The sequence below is a fragment of the Peromyscus leucopus genome, chromosome 5 (assembly GCF_004664715.2).
Source record: "Peromyscus leucopus breed LL Stock chromosome 5, UCI_PerLeu_2.1, whole genome shotgun sequence".
Taxonomy (NCBI): Eukaryota; Metazoa; Chordata; class Mammalia; order Rodentia; family Cricetidae; genus Peromyscus; species Peromyscus leucopus.
The window spans coordinates 21,323,451-21,344,509 of NC_051067.1; the positions used below are offsets into that span (position 1 = coordinate 21,323,451).

At 41.4% G+C, this 21,059-nt stretch overlaps 1 protein-coding gene across 9 annotated transcripts in view; it reads right to left on the reverse strand.

Moving 5' to 3' along the window:
* Positions 1 to 14,953, reverse strand: part of Phactr1 (phosphatase and actin regulator 1) — a 482,351-nt gene extending 467,398 nt beyond the window's left edge. Inside the window, exons 1-2 of one of the 9 annotated variants that reach the window (XM_028867741.2) lie at positions 14,362 to 14,953; positions 12,469 to 12,621 (exon numbers count right to left, since the gene is read on the reverse strand). In XM_028867741.2, the coding sequence (XP_028723574.1) occupies positions 12,469 to 12,571 (103 nt within the window). In that variant the 5' untranslated portion in view covers positions 12,572 to 12,621; positions 14,362 to 14,953. The other 8 variants (XM_028867747.2, XM_028867750.2, XM_028867751.2 and 5 more) reach the window with 8 other exon arrangements.
* Positions 14,954 to 21,059: the final 6,106 nt, after the last annotated feature.

Below are 21,059 nucleotides of genomic sequence, written 5' to 3' on the forward strand. Positions count from 1 at the left end.
CTACAAAGCTGGGAAGACTTACGTTTGAATCCTGCATTTTATATATATATATATATATATATATATATATATATATACACATTCCTTCTAAGCTTTAATTTCATATGATTTGGGGCAATAATATCTAACCAGTGACAATTTTGTAGTTTTGAGTGAAACATGCATGCATAGCTTCCGGTATATGTTAGGTATTAATAAGCAATGCTTGCGTTTCCTTTCTTCCCCAAGGCTTAGCTTTATCATCTGTAAGATGAGCTGGTTTAGGCTTTAATGTTCTATCATTGCTGTGATTACACTGTTGAGTAAAACATTAGAAAGACCTGGTAGCTGCTGGTGTGTCTTGAACAAGAAGAACGCTATTGGCAAGTCAGGGACCACAGACTTTCCTTGATGGATGAGTTGGAGGGAAGACCCGCCCAGGGCAGATTAGGTGGATATTGTATTTGCATTCTGTTGTGTCTACAGATGGGCTGCTGATGGTAATCAGATCACAGGGTATTAGTCAGCCACTCTGTCTAGTAAATAACAGAAAAACTGATTCAGGGACACAGTCCAGCTGGCAAAGTTGCCTTTGGGGCAAAACCAAAGCACAATGGACCTCTCTCCCTTCCTTCAAACTGTGTCTGATTATTAATTCATCATGAGAATCAACAATTATTAATTTTTTAATTAAAATAGAGAAATTAAAGGTAATCTGTGGACCTTATTTAGATTAAAAGCATACACAACTGTGTGTTTATGTGCATTAAAGGGATGTAAGCATATGCACCAGACTGTAAGAGTACCTATTTTAGGTGATGCTTGAGTTTGGTTTGGCTTGATGGTCTGTATTTTCTATAACTACTATGCACTACATTTAGTATTGAGAAGAAAAAATGAGTTATGAGTGTTGTAACAAATTCCCATGGAGACCTAGGAAGGTTGCCTGTCTAATTCAAACTAAGTACAGAGGTCTCTCCTCCCTCTGTGATAGTTTCCTGGGAAAGAAAGATTAAATGTCCCTGTAGGGAGCTCTCCCTGCAGTATAACTACATATAATGACTGTGGCGCCATGTTCTTATACAGCTCTTAGGGCATTCTGCCTTTGAACATGAACTATGTGAACACTCTAAATTCTATTTGTCTGCTCATAGTATCTGCACTGGTAAATATGCTCAACCATAGAACATTGACCTAGAAGATGTGGTGGAGAGGATCAAAAGGTTTAAGGTTTTAATTATGACTTTATTTGCGCAGCTGTGAGGTCTTGAAACATCTGATTATTACTTGATTATTGGAACATCTGAAAAATGGGATAATAAAATATACTCCACAAATTTCCCCTTTGTGGATCAAATGAGACAATAAAGGCCCTGATACATAGTGAAGTCTCTTCTCTCCTTTGTTTTCCTTTGCAACCTCAGTATACATATCCAGGCTGTTGAATGAACTTGGGTTATGGGTTCAATATAGAAGTCAGCCTTGTAGGGCATTTGCAGTGTGGTCTGGCTTTTCAAAGATAAGATCTGGCTAAGGTAAGTGCCATCTTCTCTGGCCAACTTAGTCACTAAACTGTTTAATTAACTAAGCAAGAGATCTTGCTACATTGGTCCACAAGAAAAGTAAGGTCTGTTTTTAACAAGTTGCAGCAAAACCTCTTTTTCTTCTCCTCTGCAGTATCCTGTGACAAGCTACAGTTCTACACAGTGAATGAATTTGTTTTGAGTTATTTTGGGGACTTATTTCTTAGATGATCATCTCTGTGCTAACTCAGAACATTGCTTCAGATGAAAACCCAATCCAGAATTTGAAATTGTCTTGGCAACTACAAACATTTGCTTCATGTAAGTATTTAAAATGGACTATTAATTTTTGGTATTAGTGATAAACAGAAAATGTTGTGTTTATAGTCCAAGCTGTAATTTAGAGTATTTCCTGATTATCTCCCAGTCCTCTAAATAATATGAAAGGAAAGATTAAGATTCAGAAGAAATATATCTCAGAAACACATGCAAAAGATGTCAATAAATAATTTTCAAGTACTATTGTGCCATATTGAGTATTTTGGATTGCTTTCCAAGGTCTCTATACCAAGATTTGTGTACGTAGAATTTATTTCATATTGATGTTGACATGTATTACTAGATCCAACACACTCTCTAAATCCAATACATTCTAAACTAATTTCCTCCATGTTGGTTCTCTTCTTACAATCCTTCTCTCAGGGAATAACTTCTAATAGCCAAAGCTAACATCTGAGAATGTCTTGACATACCGCTTCCTCAGTATCCAGCTGTCTTGCTATCACACATGCAGGGAGAACCTTCTCAATGATTCGAGATCCCTTTCTCCTCTGAATCCACCCATTTGTTTGCTGCCCAGTCATGTTTGCATCACTGCAGTAGCCAGTGATGCCCCTGGCTTCAGTCCTTCTCCCTCATCAGTCCTCAGATCCCTGAGCTGCATGATAACACGTTTCAGCACAGATCCCTACTAGGCTGCGTTCTTTATTAGACCCAACATCTGCTTTGGAAATCCTTAGTTCAGCAAACAAAGTCTTGAGCACTTGGGCTTCTGCCTCCTCATCTGGTCTCTTCTGAGTCTGCGTCTGTGCACTGTGACCTCTCCGTCTATGCCCCTTGTAATAAACACGGGATTTTAACTGATCCCGCTCTTCAGTTGCCCGTGCCCTATCACACATCACTTCACACTGCCTAGAAGACGCTTCATGGTCCTCACTCAATCCAACTGAAATGTAAGTTACCAGGCATCACATCTTGACTATCAACTTGGAAACACACTGGCATCTCCAATGTGCTAGTTTTTGGTGTAAAATCCTAAGAAATGGACAGATGGCTAATATTGCCCAACAACAGAACCATAAAGAGGAGTCTTTTGGAATCTGTTAGTAATTTTGTTTCAACATCAATTCTATAATTTTTCTTATTTTGTGTTTTTTAAAGATTTATTGATTTGTGTGTGTGTGTGTGTGTGTGTGTGTGTTTCACCTGAATGTATGAAAGTACACTGTGTGCATGCCTGGTTGCCACAGAAATCAGAGAAGGGTATCTGATTCCCCTGGAACAGGAGTTATGGAAAATTGTTGGCTGCTATAGTTGCAAACCACCATGTGGATTCTGGGCACTGAACCCAGGTCCTCTGGAACTGCAGCAAATGCCCTTAACCATTGAGCCATTGCTCCTGCACACCCCCTCCTCCTATTTTTCTATTTTCAGACTGTCTCACATTTCCAAAGTGCTTAGAAATTTGAGTTAGGAATAAACAACATTCAAGAAGAGATGGGATGGGGTGGGGATCTCTCTTGGGGAGATGTAGCCTTGCCACTTTCTTTTGCGGTATGATAAAATTAAAGGGGGATTAATATAAGAGTGGCCATTGATTATATGGGTATTAGGTGCTTAATATTTTGTTTAATTTTCTACATGTATTTGTTTCCTGCTTAGAAACTTTGTCTTCCTATAGCACTTTCACATCTTTTGGAAGGACTAGGTGCTGCTTGTGCTACTAGCCAATGGTTTTCAGTAAATGACCTTAATTCATTTTCTATTGTTCTACTTATTTCCATGTGTTGCTTTCCCCCAGCCATAGTCCATAAAAATGCAGTGCTGGCTATATATTTTTCTGTTTCAATGATATATTTTTTATTTAAAATTTCCTAAAGCACAATGGAATAAATACACTACCATTATAAGAGAGTACCTTGTGTTTTTCTGAAAATCATATGTTGTTCCACAGTTTGCAAAGTGCTATTTTGTTTCATTTAATCCTCCAAATGCCATTTGGGTTGAGAACTCTTGACCTGATTATCATGTGCACTGGGAATGCAGAAGGGAAGCGAAAGAAACTAAATTCTTGGTCTAACCACCAAGCTAGGAAGTAGAAGTCACTGTTTGAGCTCAGGACTGTGGGAGGGTAATGACAAAATTCTAAAACACAATGACAGCCTGTAGTCAAGGTGGGGGACTATTTGATTCCTATCATAGATTATTATGTGCTATCATTGTAATATTCCAATTCATATAAAAGGGACAGGAAGTAAATATAAAAACTGAATAGTTACATAGACATAAACATAGAGTTATATGCACTTTTTTTTTTTGCCAAAGGCTTTGATAGTATTTTGATTTTGCTCTTCTGATTGAGAAACAAATAGATCTTAAAGATCGTTTCTATATTTAGACACAGTACTTCGAAGTCCCAGTTTAACATATCAATGTCCATTCAGGAGTTTTGTTCAAGTCTGTGTGTCTAATGGCTCACTGGGAAATTATTAAACATATTGAAAATGGTACCAACTATAAGCTAGCTTTGGCATGCCAGTCTCCCACCCTTCCCTCTGCTGCACGGTCACAGAGGGTGGTGCTGCAAGTTTTCTTTCTTGCATTCTTTAAAAAAAATTTTTTTTTTTTTGAGAAAACAGATTTGTTTGGGCAAATGAGGAGTGAGAATTCATCCCCCAGCACCTGTGAATTGTTTATGCTAATTGGGTCATGGCTGATGCTAGCTGAGTGTGGGCTGCATTTTAATCTATTCTTTCATATGCCGTATGTGATAGTGGGAGTTATTAATTGATTGGAAGTGTTGCCTTGCATTTTCATGTCATTTTCTTCCTTTCTGTGCCTCATTATCTCGGGTTCTCTCTTCCTCTCACCCTCTGCTCTACACAGGAAATATGAACTCCAATATGTGTAAAGACAGATGGCTACTAGGAGCAAGGTATCCCAAATATCAAGGACCTCCACAAAGGTGCCTTTGGGAGCATGGCTGTTGTGTTCCAAAGGCATGCTCAGAAGCTGGGGCTGGTCTGCATGGCCCTCTAATCTGTGGAACTGGAAGACTGGCTGTCTATATATTTCCTCTCTTTATCTGCTTTCATTCTCTCCATCACACACAATGTTCTCTGTATTAAACACAGGTTGGGAGAGCCTGGGTGTGAGCAATTAGAGGTTTAAAATGGAACATGTGGGAGGCCAGGAGGGCAGGCTTGGTCATTGCTTTGCCATCCATGAGTGAAGCACAGCATGCAACTTCCTTGCTAGGCTCACAAAGAACAAATTCCCACCCCACCCCACCCCCAACAGGAATTGTTGAGGGTGATGATCTGAGCACCATGAAAGGATTTTGTAAAGTTTCATAAAAAAAAAAAACCCTTCTCTGAGATGGGGTCTAGAAGTTAGCGTTTAAGTTACCTGGATAACGAACCAAGTAAAACACAGGAAGGAATCACTTTGTGGGGAGATGTGACTGATATCATTGTGTTGGCACTAGCTACCAGGACTCTAAGGGCAGACAAGAAGGTGTTAGTATAACATAGAAGGTTATAATCCACTTGGCAGCCATGCCTCAAATGGGTGCTGGATTGACTTGTGGTCATTGCTTGTACCACAGTCTTTCTGGAAAAAACCAGAAAACCAGACCTCCAGCTTCAGGAAAGAACCACAGCTGAGGTCTCAGGGGGCAGGGATGGAGAAAGAGCATGTCCTGCTACTAGATGAACGAATAAGACTCTTAAATACATGGACAGCTGTTCTCACAGTATATTTCCAGTAGGTGACTTTGATGGGTTTCTACAGTTTCCTCTATTGTGTCTGGTTGGAAATGGGAGTGTGAATGGTGGCTGCACTGAGGATCAATTGGCCAAAGTGTATAAGGCCTGGACTGGGCAGTAGAGGTTAAAGGAATTTAGGGAAAACCCAGAACTCGGTTTCTGAATACCGTCAGAGCACCCTTTGAATTGGTCTCAGGTAAGTTCATCACAGGGAAACATGGAGTTCATCTGCTTCATAACTACTTCCAGACAGAAGAAAAGCTCAGTCACTATAGACAATTATGCATTAAAATCTTCATTATCTCTGTAAATCTGGTTTCAAAGTCTATACTTGTTTAATAATATATAAATTTTTCTTGTAATATGTTCCTGTCTCTTTTGATTCTTTAAAGGATTTCTTTTGTTTTACAACAGATACATTTGAGTTGAGGACTTCCTTTTCTTTTCCACATCTTAATCTTTCCCATCATTCTTTTTGTGCACGCTCCCTTCAGTCTTAAGTGCTTTCCACTTCTAACTAAAGACTTTAGGACTTTAAAGGAACTGGGGGTGGGAGGAGCAGCATTTCCCACATCTGGAAGCCTTAAGTCTTTTCTCTGAATCTGGTTTTTCCTTGAAAGTGTAGACTGAAGGATTCTTGTTCCACCAGGTCAGTAGAAGCATTTAATAAATTGTGATGGTCTCTTTATGCCAAGGATGATGCTGCCCACCAACAAAGTGATATTTAAGGAGACCACTGCACTTGAGGTAGATGGAAGGCATTTAAGTAGCAAACACCAGTATTTTACACACACACACACACACACACACACACAGAGAGAGGGGGGGGTAGATGGAAGACATTTAAATAAAAGGATAGTATTAATGACTAATTGACAAGATCTCTCTCTCCCTCTCTCTCTCTCTCTCTCTCTCTCTCTCTCTTCTTCCCTCCCTCCCTCCCTGGGATTTCCGGATAGCCGACCATTTCTATGAAGAACCCGAGCCTTAGAAAGACTGCGATTTTCATGAGTTGCTATACCAACTGAGTGGAGGGATATGGCATGGGATAAAAATGGAATCCTGTACTATGACAGAGACTAGAAACATCAGCCAAAACTCACTGTGAGGTCATGGTGAAGCTAGATCTTGCCTTAAGCTCAGAAAAGGGGAGAATGCTATCATTAATTAACCGTTGCTAATGACTTGCAACTAATTGAGTGATAGCAAATGTCTTTGTCTCTTGGAACCATGCTAAGAAATCCCAGAGGTATAAAGGTTAGATAGTTGGAGTACATTCAACTGAAAGCTAAAGATTCAAAAGCCAATGGTTCTGGGGGATTTTGTGGGGGAGGGGAAGGGAGGGAAGCACGGAACAAAAGGTGGAGATGGGGGCGACTGCCAAGGGGAAGGGTTGACAGGGGTTTGGGTGACTTTTTCTCTATTCCTAAAACAACCTGAAGAGAATCTGAGAAGCTCGCCGTGGCATTCATCAGTTGTCAAAACTGGCATTTGCCTTTGTTGAACAAGACAATGCAGACAAGAGAGAAGGTACCGTATGACAGGCGCCAGTGGCTTCAAATGCCAGGAGTTATGTAAAAAACGATAAAAGAGGGGAGCTGTCATCGGGAGCCACAAATGGGATTGCCTTGTGGCTTTAGTCAACTGACTTTTAACATGATGAAGGTAATTTAAATGTTCAGGGATGCTGATGGTCTTCAAGTTAAAAATGAAGAAGCAGCAGCAGTTCTAGTATGGTGGAAAGAACTTGAGTGAGGTAAGGGATCACGCTCCCCGCTCCAGCCTCTCATTAGAAGCCGTGTGTTTGGGGTGTGGAATAGAATCACTCAGAACCTCAGCTTCCCCATTTGGGAAGTGTGATCTGGTCATCAGCATTACCTTCATTCACCTCCTTGGTTGATTTGATCAACCTGGCCAGCTGAAAAGGCGCCGCTTTCCACCAAGGAACACTGCAATATTTAAAATAACTTGGGCTTTGCAGTTGGGCATACTCCAATCAGATCCTAGCTTTGCTGATATCTAAATGGATCTCAACAATATCTAAATTTCAAGAATCTTAAATCCAACAATCTTAAATTGTGCCTGTGTGTGTTCACATATATATGCATGTGATTGAGGATGTCAGATGTCAAACTTGGTTGCTGTTTATTAGGCCCCATTTACATTGGCAGTTTTTGAGACACAGTCTCCCACTAAGCCCTGGAACTCAGAAATTAGTTGAGGTTATGCAGCAAGCCCCAGAGATCCTATTCCAATGATAGGAACCCTGTATCCTCATATATACATGTGTCCTCAGGCTTCTACAGCAAGCACTTTTCTAGTTACCTCCCCAGCCCTCAATCTTAAACATTCTCATCTGCAACAGGCATGTAAGTGCAATTCCCCTTTCCCAGTGTTGCGTTGAGGATGAACATATGCAAGGCATACATAAAATGCAGTCTCTGATTTGTGTTCATTTCTTGATGTCTATTTGCCACTTTTGATGATTTGAACCTATTTTAAAGAGATGACCATGGGGGCTAAGTGTGTGGCTCAGTGGTGGAGTGCTTGCCTGTGCTATCTATCTCCGTTGCTGGTAGGAAATATTTATAACATAGGATAGTTCATACACTTCACTATGTGTGTGTGTATGTGTGGCGAAGAAAGGCATTCAGGCAAAAATGGCCACAGGAGGATGGATTTTGTATACATAGCTTAATGGTAAAGTACTTGCCCTGGGTTCAATCCCCAGCACTCAGCTCTCCCCACAAGTAAAAATAAAAATAGTTATAGGATGTGATAAGATCAAGATATACTATAAATCTATATAAAATAGTCAGGCCTCAGATTTCAGCTCTGATTGTCCATTGGAAGCAATTAAAAAGATTCGCTTTGGGGCATTGCCCTTTAGAGATTATAATTCAATTGGACTGCAGTGGGTCTTCAATTATGGAGGACCTTGTGAAATTTCCTGGGGTGTTTCTAATCTATACTAAATACAATGCATTCTTCTTAAACTTTAGCACCAATTGTGTAGAAAACACTCTGAAATGACCCATCATGGTGGAATAACCCAGAAGCCTGTTGGAAACCGGTGTTCTAGAGACTTGGCCATTCAAATTACATTTCATTTAGTCTAGGGAGGGACTTGCCTGATGTTCATTTCAACTAGAAAATCCCATGCTATTCATTTTGTTACACTTTTAATGATGTCCCTTTCAGTTCATCTGGGCTCTGTAAAATCACGGAAGCTGGGGTTGGGAATATCATTGTCAGAACCTAAGGATGGGCCAATCTGTGAATCACCACATGGTGATCCGTCTGATCTTTGAAGTCATTAGCAGCTCTGGTTTCCAGAATCTTCCTTTTGCATTACTGTTGGCCTTCACAAAGTTCCCTCCATGTCCCCAGGATTTTCTGGGGGTGAAGAACTCCCAAACTAACCAGAAGAGCATCATCTGCCTCCAGGGGACAACCAGGAGGCCTGTGGGCTTTGCTGCCCCCACCCTGTTCTCCACAACACATCATGCTTTTGATAGCAGAATTCCCAGTCAGCTAATCTTCTCCATCTTGCACTCAACACCAAAGAGAAATGGATATTGGAGAAAATAGGCTGTTTCATTGGCAGAAACAGAACTGACACTCTCGGGGACTTTGAAAAGTTGGAGACTTCTTTTTATACTCCCTTTAAGCAATCTTCCTAGACTCTTCTTGTGTTAATTAACTAGAACACCCTCCTCTATTTCAGAACAGGACATTTTCATTTTCAAAGAAAAAATTAAACAAAAATACCTATGAGTCAGTCACAAACATACTTCTAAAACTATTTCTTTAGACAGACATTTTTGTCTATAATTGATTTGGAAGGTGCTGTTTTCTAGAATTTTGTGAATAGTATATACACAAAAGTAAACCCCACAGAAAAGGAAGAAGGGAAACCCTCAGATTTTTTTCTTTCCTCCTTAAAGGATTTCTATCTCTGAGAACACTTGTTCAATCTATAGAAATACCACATGAATGAATAACAAAGCCAACAAACACTACGGCCTAGCCAATTGGGTTTCCAGTAACCCGAGCTCTAGATTGTGAACTCTGTGTGAAATTCCCAGTTAGACCATTTCAGAAGAGTGTATCACCTTCAGGCGTTTAGACCTTCCTCACACTGCTCTGTGCTGGGCTAGACTGGGGGAATAGAGAGCTGCCTGGAGTGAGATTAATCCTCTTTGCTCTACAGGCCTTTGAAGCAGCCATCACATACCCTCCTTCCCCTGGTCCTCAGAGTCTTGACATGGATTCAATATAGGTTTCAATTACGCATCGGACACGTGAGTATTTACTGTGGAAAGAGAGTTACAGGCTGTGGTGTTCAGCCTTCACTCACTCGCCATTTACCTGGAACCTTTCAGAAGGCCTAGGGGTTTGATGTCTTGGGAAGACCCAGCACCCATGCAGAGTGGACAGAAGCTGCTGCAGGTGAGGGGGGGGGGGACGACAGGCGCTGTTGTTAAAAGTTATAGTGAAGGCAGAGCTCCTGAGAGCAGGAGACTCCATGGTGATAGTCCAAGGCGTTGGGGGACCTGGGACCATGTTTTCAGATAAAATGAAACAGTGGGGGGGGGGGCGGATTGCACCACAGCACACTTTTACCATTTTTGAAGTTTGTCCTATTGTAGGTTTTTCTGGGACAAGACACAAAATCTTAGTGATTGTATTTACTGAACATTGTGTGTGTGTGTGTGTGTGTGTGTGTGTGTGTGTGTGTGTGAATGCATGTGTGTATGCTTGCTTTTCACTAGAAACAGGACATTGAATTATTGTAAGTTAAGATTTATTTGCAAAGCCTTAGCTGTCTCATGGACTCTCAATCAGAGAAAGGAAGGCCTTTAACATGGAATATCTATTTTATTGATTCGCTGATGTACAGTGAGTGGTTTATGTAGCAGACGTTGTTTTAAGCACTTTCAAACCTTGCCTCATTAATGAGCTTAACAACTTAGAAATCTGTCACTGTTATCATTTTGCAAAGGACTGTATTAATTGATTTTTAAATACGGGTCCCTGGGGAGGGAGGCTGGTTCTGTCACCACTGCTGTCACTCCTGTTTAACCGCAAACTCTGAGACCTCAGACACACCTAGATTTCTGATTTGGGGATCCTGGCCTAGCTGATGTTTGGGGAGCCTACTCTCACTCCTGCACATCTAGGATTCCTAGGTTGGGATAGCGTCGTCCTCACCCACAGGCACACGTGACCCAAAGGAGAGGCCATAGCTTGTGCCACCACCTCCCATGTGTTACCCAGTTATTCCAACTCTGGAGTCTAAACCACCGTCACTGCTGGTGACGATTCTGACCACTCCACCCCCAGAGCTCCATCTGCTTTAGCTACCAGGCTGCCTTGTAATCTTCAAGCCTCCTACACACCCTGCCTGCTTTCCTTCCATAAAAGCCAAGAGTCCATCATCTTCAAGAAGAAGTGAACAGACAGCTTTACCCTCCACAGTCATCTACTACTTCCTTCCTTGCTCTGAAGCTCAGGTGGATGAGCCTGCCATGGAGCCAGACTCCAAATGGAATGCACTGGGGCAGATGTGGAGGTGGAGAAAGTCAGGTCCCATGTTAGGGTGGAAGACTCTCTTTTCTCTCTCTTCTAGGTCCACATCTGCTCCTAGCCGCCAACCTACTTGTAGATCCAGAACAAACTGGAGAAGTTACCTAGCCTCTCATTCTTTTTCCTAGCAGCACTCTCACACCTCCTAAAGTGGCAGAGAGTAGAGATGCTGTCGCCCTCCTCTTCGAGGATGGGAATTTGCCATGGTAGCTTTTTTGCCAAATCAAGCTATGCTGCTGAGCCTGCCGACCCAAACACATCCTTCAGATAATATCCAGCCCCTCTTGACTTTCAGAGCACAGGCTCACACCCAGAAAATACAAAGGAAGGCTTGCAAGCCCTCAAGGTTTCTGGAAGCCACAAGCAATGCACAAACAATTCTTAAGAACATTTGGGAAAACCAGGGGGATTATTATCAGTGCCCAAGATGAGTTTCCTGTCCTGCAACAGTGAAAGATGCCAGGATTATAGCACAATGTATCTCCTTCTATCTCTGCTTTTGTGACTTCAAAGAACTCAGCTACTGTCCTGTTTAAATAGGACCACAGTGCTCCTTTTCGGTGTGTCCTGTCCCCTGCATGCTCTGGGGTATAACCATCATTTGACTGAACATCCTTAAAATGTTATGAAAAACACAAACTATGTTGTTTTTTTTTTTCTTTTTCAAATCTCCTATCCATCAAGAGGACAAAACACTTGGGATTCTTTTCTTACTTTACCGATGATAAACATTCTAAATGGAACCTGGGACAGAAGAGCAAGCACGTGAGAGCCTAATCAACTACCTTGAACTGGGCAATGAAAACACATAGACTGCTACACTTCACAAAAGGTGTGCGTAGGGGGGGGGGACCCTTGAATGTGCACCGAGAGTTCTCCAGGCAGCAACCGAGATCACGAGAATAGATCAGGCAGTTACACAAGTGCCACACTTATCTCAGAAGCCCATAATCCAGCCGGATGGCACTCAGCTAGGTCAGGGTGCCCGAGGACCTCCACCAGGGCAATAGCTGCGTGCCTACAATTTTGCATGGGGAAATACATCCCTCAGTCCTCTCAGGCTTAACCTCCGGACTCAAGGAGGTGGGACTCATTTTCTAACATAGCCCTCAGAGGTATGCACCCAACACTTGTTGACACCCCCAAGATGAGTGGATTTATTTAGTCCGTTCTGAAATCCCACCAGCCGTTTAGTAAATGTTATCAATTTAGAAATACTATTTGATGAACTTTTAAGATGGAGCTTAAGCTGTTGCAGCTGATGCTGAACCGTTTAGAGCAAAGCAGCCTGAGGGTGGGGGTGGGGGGCTCCCCTCCTCTCCATTTGTTACCTTGAGCTCCTTGGCTGTAGAAGAATCTCTGTGCTGACTCCACATCCAAGAGTCTATGAGCAGACTCAACGTCCAGAAAATAATCCATTTTGGGATAATCCATATTACCGATGTTCAAAACAGGATTTTGAGAGAAGCTAATCACGTAGGTATCTATAAAGAAGAGAAAAAAGAACCTACAGTATTCAGGCTGTCAAGTATGTCTATTCTTAATTTAAAAAAAAAAATAAGAGTACTCTATTATCATATGCCAACATTTGACTGACATTTTTAATTTCAAAGCCCCCATTGCCAGAGCCTTTGTATTGTATGAGAAGATGCAACCTTTAGTTAACACTGATTAAAAATAACATATTCTACTTTGAAAAAAAAAAAAAACCCAAAAAAAACAATGATCCAGGTTAAAAAGAAGTAATATACTGTTTTCTCTCTGCTGGATATTAGCTGACAAAAGGTATATTTTTAAATTCATCTACTTTAAGTTTTTAAAAGTCTGCCTGATAAATGACATTAGAAGGTGCCAACCATCCTGCAGGTTGCTCTTCCATTGATCCAGGGGCTTCTGATGTCCCTTCTAGTAGGAGAATTCCCTGGGAATCCGAGCCTCCTCTCCTAGAGACCTTGCAATACAGGCTGGCTTGTTTGCTCCACAAATACCTGGGATTCCTTACTCTTCAGCCATTCCCATCAGCTGTCTATACAGAGCTGCTACCAGCTCATCTGCCTATGCCCGGTATAGACTGCTTTGGTGCAGAACTGTGGTTCCGAGCAGCAGTGACAAACACCACAGCCTTGCAATGTTTCCCATAGCATGCACTAACCCAGGATGAAAAAACAGCCAGTCCCTTCTCATGGAGCCCGTGGAGTTTCCCCCCGATATTGGCACAAATGAACTACCTCTATTTCTGCACTATTATATTTTTAAGGAGAAGCAAGACAAATTCCTTAAAATCAGGAGGCTAAAGAAATCACTTGTTTTCTAAGACTACACACTCTCATCTAAGAAGCCAAGCCTGGTAAGAGGAAACTTTTTAAAAAATAGCCAAAGGTACCCAAACAGCAAATTATACTTACTGCAAAAAAACCCCGTAAAACCAAGAGCTGTCGATAGTCCAAATGAGCAGTTTTAACCAGCTGCCTTTGATCTTACTAAATATTCCCAGCGAAAGTAAACAGTTTTGATTATCTGATTAGATCAGTGATGAATAATGTATTCTGTCCACTGGACTCGCTCTATCAGATAAAATGGCCAGAACATGTTACCTTAGCAACAGAAGGTGACGCCAGCTTCAGCCCCTCCACTCCCTCCTCTGCGAAGGAAGGAAATTACCACTTTCCCATGTAAAACTTAGGCAGGGAACCATCAAAACCTACATGGAGATTTTACACCACCCAGGGCCATTCACAGCCTGCTCGCCCCTCTCTTAAGCAGAGAAATCTTACACTTACTTAAAAATCAAAATTATGGTTTAATAATCTATTTTCACAATCTGAAATTCCAGTCTGCTTTGCAGTGAGAACAGAATAACATGGTGAATGATTAAACAGTGGAGAGGACTAAGTTGTCTAGACCCTGTTGGGGCACCTGTTCTTACCTTATTGCTGAATGGGGTTGAATGATGAAGAAAGGCCGTTTAATTGGCAGCATGCTCGACATTTCCATTATAATTAATACACAGAAACAGTCACCAGCATCTAGGCTGAAAATAACTCTTTCCTTCTGTGAATCGGTCCCTAGAAACAGCTTAAAAGGCTGTCTGAAATTCCCCAGATTTTCAAAGACGCGTTATAACACAGATTTTTATGGGAGACAAGCCCCTAGCCCACCAAAGGCAAGGTAGCCAGAGAGACACATGCAGGGAAGATTGTCAAAGTTAGAAGATAGTCACTTACCAGCTCTTGTCCTCCTTCAACAGGATGCCGCTGGAGAGCAGAAAGCAAGCTGAGCAGGGCTGCTGAGCCTGTGAGCCCAAATGAACAGCTTCTAATTTTCCCTTCAATCTCCAGTCAAGAGCACAGAGTGGAGGGAAAGATGATGGATCTGCCGGTTTTATATTGTGATGGAATGCTACCCCCCAAGATGGGATCTGAGTGGGGCTGCTCTTTAGAACACATTAGCCTGCTAATTTAAGAAAATTGAAAGGTTTTGTTTTACCGTCTTTTATGTGTTCTTTTCTGCTACCCCCTCAATTTAATTTGCATTTAAAATGATTCTCCTGTCTCCTAGGCTCTCCAAGGTGTGGCGTACTTTCTAATCCTGAAGGCTGCTCCAGTAGGGTTTGGTGCACCGCCACTTTCCTTTTGAGCTGCCAAAACGAGGTGGGCAATTAAAACTGTGAGCTATTTTCTGGAGAGAAGTACAGAAGGCCAGTTGGGTTTCACACTTCCTCTTTCTGTTCTCTGCGTGGTCAGATCTTCAAAATGCCTAAATGCACTTCTCTTTTCTGAATGCAACAGGATTATCTCAACCATGAAAAGCAGCTTTGGGTGGGTCCCTCAGGTTAGCCTGGTTTGACATCCTCTTTACCACATTCCCAGGGAAGACTTGTAGGCATAAGACTTTAGAGATGTGCTCATAAAAGCTACGGTGATAACCAAGTCACACCTAGTGTGTGTTTTCTGCAACCGTCTCCCACCTAGTATGGACCAAGCAGAAGTAAAAATTAGTACAGTGTAGTGTGTAGCATCATGTCGGGTGGTTAAGACAGGAGAAGAAATGTTTGTAGAGACTTGGGAGAGAGATCACCAGACTCCCCTTCCTCTGTACACAGCTCAGCCAAGGGACAAGTGCTGGCCAGTGTCTGCTAATTTTGAGAATTGTCCATTCGTGTGTCTTTCATGCTACCTTGCCTTTGGTGGGTTAGGGGGCTGTGCCCCCAGGAGAGAAACCGGGAAATGCTTTTCTGATTGTTGTGTGGATCAATAATGGGGTAGGCTCTCCCACCATATCTGAGCAAACCGTGTACCAAGTTAGTGCTGCAGAGAGATCAGCCTGATGGAAGAACAAAGTGGAATGACCAATCAAATGGCCTTGTGGGGAGTCAGCTTGGTCTCCTGGGCTTTGCTCAGACCCCAGGCCTTAGGTCTTTAAGGTCAAATTTCTATTCAGCCCTCAATAGAGACAGGTGAACACTTGACATTTACAAGAAGAGAAAGCTGTCTTCTGGTGCCTTTCACTTACAGTAGGGTGTGGGCGACAGGTTCTAACCCTCTATTGTGCTTCTACTGAAATTATAATGACTCATAGGTGAGAGACGCAGGGGGAGAGAGAGCAGAGAGAGGAAGGAGAGAAGCAGAGGGAAAGGAGAGAAAGAGATTAAGATGAAAAACATCAGACACTGTGCTAAGTGTAAATGAGCCTGTGATGCAGGAAGGTGATGATAAATGGGACATTTGAAAAACAGATCGGGTTCCTGAGACTTAGAGTAGGTTTGGGATTCAGTATTTTTGGAGGGCTGACCAAGCAAAGGAAACTTGAAGTAATTTACAATGTGTTGGGGCTGGGGAGATGACTCAGTGTGTAAAGTACTTGCTGTTCATGCATTAGGACCGGAGTTCAAATCCCAAGAATCTACATAAAAGCCACATGTGGCAATGCATGTCTGTAACTCCAGGATTCCTAAAGTGAGGTGTAAAGTAGAGACATGAGGATCCCTGGGGACTTGTAGGCCAGCTAGCCTGGCCTACAGCAGCTTAAAACATAAGAGATTGTGGTGACTGACACCTGGAATTGTCTCCTAACCTCCACATGCATGCTGAGGCACATTTACATGTATGCATGTTCTGTCTCGGTCTGTCTGTCTATCTGTCTCTCTCTCCCCCAATTGATGGACGTGATGTGAAAGAGCTACAATTGTAAAAGATGAGTGGTATTTTAACATTTAAAAAGCAATAATTTGGAAAGGAAATGATTATTTGCTCACAAAAAGGGACTTTATAAATAATCATTATATTTTCAAAATATAATCTAACCAGTTTCTGAAACTGATTTTCTTCTTCTCCTCTCCCTTTCCTTCTCCTTCTTTTTCCTCCTCCTCCTTTTCCTCTCTCCTCTTCCTCCTCCTCGTCCTCCTCCTCCTCTTTCTTTTGTGAGACAGGGTTTCTATGTAGCCCTGGATTTCCTGGAACTTGCTTTGTTGACCAGGGTGCCCTGGAACTCAAAGATCCGTCTGCCTCTGCCTTCCCAGTGCTAGGATTAAAGGTATGTGCCACCATGCTTGGCTCTGAAATAGATTTTCAAAAGCTAGTTTCATTCTCTGGGTGAACACAGACATAGAATACATACACAGCATGTATGTGATAGAATTACCATTATTATCGATGGTACCTGAAGAATCCAAATAGGTATTGGTAGAAGATTGGGTCCACTTCCTCCAGCTGGGTCAAAAAAAAGTTATATTTAAATTTCGGCCAGTTAAGAGTAAAGCAATTCCTGCAGTGCTAGAGATCAAAACAAGGATTGGGTCGAGTTAGACAAGCACTCTTCCACTGAGTTGTGTCCCTAGATCTTGGTTTGTTGAGCTGTGTAGTTCAGGCTAACCTAAAACCCTGTGTAGTCTAAGTTGACCTTGAGTTCCATATAGCCTAGACTGGCCTTGAACTTCTCCTGTCTTATTCTCCAGAGGTTTGGGATAATAGGCATCACCACCACATCCAGCTAGAAAATGACTTGTAAACATTGGAAAATAGTAATTCTCTAAAAGCAATGTCAGCATCATTGCTGTTCAGTTCAGCTGTGTTTTTATAACTACTACCTGTTTAAAAGCATCACTAATGCCATTGTATGTCACACCATTCTTCTGACACACAATAAAATCAGAGTAGGTGATGATGTTCTGGGCTAACATTCATGAGGCACTGAACTGTTTAACTGAAAAACATCCCCCAAGTTTAAGCTAAGTCAGGCAATGCTGATGCATCTATGTGACCTATAAGTAAGACTAATTTTAAAAATTCCACAGAAATCAAACCATATGAAAATATAGGAATATAGGGTTAAAACCATCTGGATTTGGTTGTGCTTAGGTTTCTGTTTCCAGTTTGGTGGTAAGAAGATAGATCTGCAGTGCACATAAAAAGTGAATAAGTATAGACTTGATTTGAAACAGATAAATGCAGGTATAAGGGGAAATGTCAGCTGTATTAATTTACCTTTGACGTTTACTGACTCAGTCTATTGGTGCTATAAGAGCCAATTATTAAGAAAGAGAAGACCACAGCAAATAAGTAACCTGTTCTTCTTATACCATCTGATTGCTCTTCCCTGGGTTCAGGCAAGGTTTAATCTACTCACTGAGGTTCTTCTCATTTATAATTGTACAATGGCCTTACTTATTCAGTTGTCTCACTATATTGTAGAACTCTCTAGAACACCCTGTTTAGACTTCATGAAATTCTGCCTTCGGCCTGCATGAAATCTTGGGGACATTTCTCTTTGGCTAATAAACCATCTAAAGTTGGGAATATTAGAATCTCTCTTAAAGTAAAATAACATCCTGAAAGTCTTGGCAGAGTACTTAGGTTGAAGCCTCAGGTAAAATGCTAGTTTTCTACATAAGTTCAGTCACCACTCCCTTGAGATATGTGGGAGGTTCCAGGACCATCATAAATACTAGGATCTTCATGTGCTCAATTCCTTTACATCATGTGGTGGACTATTTTCACACAACCTACAAGCATCCCCTTATATTCTTAAAATATTCCCTAGGTAACCCATAACACCTAATACAGTGTACATACTATGTAATTATTGCCTAGAGAATAATGGCACAAAGAACATTTGTGCATATTTGGTACAGTTGCAATTTTTCACTGAATGTTTTGATCCATAGCTTATTGAATTCATAAATGGGCCCATAGATACATAGGCTGACTATACAGAAAGCTTTATCCATTTTTTATTGAGTTGACCCCCAAATAGGTACAGTCCAAGAGCAGTAGTTTGGAGATGGGGAGATGACTCATCAGGTAAAAGTACTCAAGAGGAGTAGATCCTCAGTACCCATATAAATTCTGGGGAGGCATGATAGCCCTTCTGTAATCTCAGCTTTCATGAAGCAGAGACAGGATCCCTGCAGCATTCTGGCCAACTAGACTAGCTTATTGGTGAGCTCTGGGTTCAAGTTAGAGATCCTATATCAATATGTCAGATGGAGAATGATTCAGGAAGATACCAGATGTCAACCTCTGGCCTTCGCACAGATGCATCCACAAGTACAAGTATGTACCCACACATATGTGAATATGTGTGCACATGTGCAAAGGGGGGAAAAAAGAACAGTGGTTTGCCTCTGTTTGACAAATCATTCTCTTCAGTCTTAACCTTTGACTCATGAGAAATCTTTCTCTTATTTTCTCATTAAGCCATGCACATACTGGAGAACCAAGCAGACTCTGTGGGTTCAAAAGAAAAGAACACATGGAGTTGGGAGGGAAAAGTGGTAGTGGGGATAGAGGAAGAACTGGGGGGGGGGAGATAGTGGGGGAGGCCGTGATCAAACATTATGTATGAAATTCTCAATCAATAAAAAAGAACAGCCTGTCATCAAATAGCATGGTTCTGCAAACATTTTATCGGAGACTTTATTCATATGAAAATTTCCCTGGAAGAAGAAATACTTTTAGCCACCATCAGTTATTTTTACATAAGAGCAAATTAATTTCTACTGCTGTTTTTGGAGGAAGGTTTGATAATAGTTGGAAGCTAAAATAAAAAGGCAGAGAATTAAGACAGACAGAGAAAAAGAACTTTTATATTGAGGAGGAGGAGGAGCTGAATGTTATTGCACATAGGCCCATGAACATATTTGGGGGACTTTCCTTTTATATAATGTGTTAGCATTTGTCTGTCAGAAGAGAGCATTGAGTCTGTAAATGTCACAAGTAAGATCATGGCTTGAAGATATCTGGATGGACCAAAGGCAGAATCTATTTTTTCCCCCAGATTTTATTACTTAAAATGTGGTGGATGTGGGTGTGAGTGTGGGTGTGAGTGTGAGTATGTGGGTGCATGTTTGCAAGTGCACATGAGTGGAGGCCAAAAGCGGATGTCTGATCATCTGGAGCTGGAGCTGGTGATTGTGAGCTTCCCAGTATGAGTACTGGAAACCAAACTCTGGTCCCTGCAAGAGCAGTATCCACTGATAATCACTGAGCCATCTCCAGCTTAAATCTTCTTCAGGGACATTTATATTGAAAAGTCTTCCTTGGCCAGTCCTCTCTTGGGGTTGCACTGTGAAGTACCCCCTCAGAGAAATTGGCTTGGAAGTTATGGAGGAGGCTGGGGCCCAGCAGAGCAAGTGCTTTTGGCTCCTCTTGCTGCTGCTTCTAAAAATAACCTTTTCCCTCTGTGACTACCTTGGAGAAAACTCAGTTCAACACATAAATAACATGAGTTCAAATACCATCATTCCCTCTGCCAAATAGATTCTGCTATATTCATCTTGCTTGTGATATGCAAATCTCTGCTTTGTAGAAAAAATAGCCAGAAATCATATCTAGCTCCGTGTCTCTAGATATTGGCCTAAGAGTAGGGAAATGGGGAAATGTTCAGTTGAGAAAGTGAGAAATGGTCAAGCTGCTCTACTGACCACATCTCCCTGCTCTCTAATTCTGCAGTCATGAAAATGAACGTCTAGTGGCAGATGTGTCATCAGTGGTGGCCTTTGAAATGTGAGTTTTAGGATACATACAACAGTTGACTTCCACTAGAATGAAATCACAGTGCCCTGGATTCTCTGTGTATTTAAAGTTTATTTTCAATTCTCTTGGAGGGACTAAAAATTAATTACAAGTTAAATTGCATTTTCCTGTTCTTAAAACTAAGATAGAAACTTAAAAAAAAAAAAAAAACATCAAAAAGACACGTTGAAGGAAAAAAAGAATAATGATCTCTAAGAGACAAAACTCTGATGGACCCCACAGGCTTCATAGGCTCTGAGCTTTCAATACACATTAGGAAAATCATCCTGAACCCAGCAGTGAGAGTCCATAGGGAGGCAGGGGGAATGAGAAGTATCAAAGCAGTACTTCAAAGGAACTTTGGTAAGTATTTCCTTATTTTGGGATTTAAACAAACTGTCAAATTCTACAAGAGGGTTTCTATGTCTAACTATTAATATGTAAGAATTCCCCTGTGTGCATATGCAAGGCTATAGATTCTCATCACTACATAACAAATACTATTATTCATGAAAGAGTCCTGTAATTTGTTGTTCAGAGTCGAATACTCTTAGCATTCTGTCACCCAAAGGCATTGAAGACATCAGGTTCCCAATTCATCATTCCACATCTAGCTGTTCTGTTATGCTCATTAACACCACGGGGAGGTGGGGCTTACTTCTGAAACAAAGAAAATTTTATGGGTATTCATTAAATTTTCATCTTTCATAAATATTAGTAGTAAAGGAAAAAAGAAGCCTTTCATAAACTCAAAACTCTCGTGGCTGCATAGAAAACTCCAAAGTCGTGTCTTATTCAGTCATTCAGGAGACAACACAATGAAGTAGTGAAAAACATTGGCATGGAAATCTGGTGCTAATACTGGTAACCAGCAGAGCAAGCAAACTTTAGGTGTGGGGGTGGTGGTCATA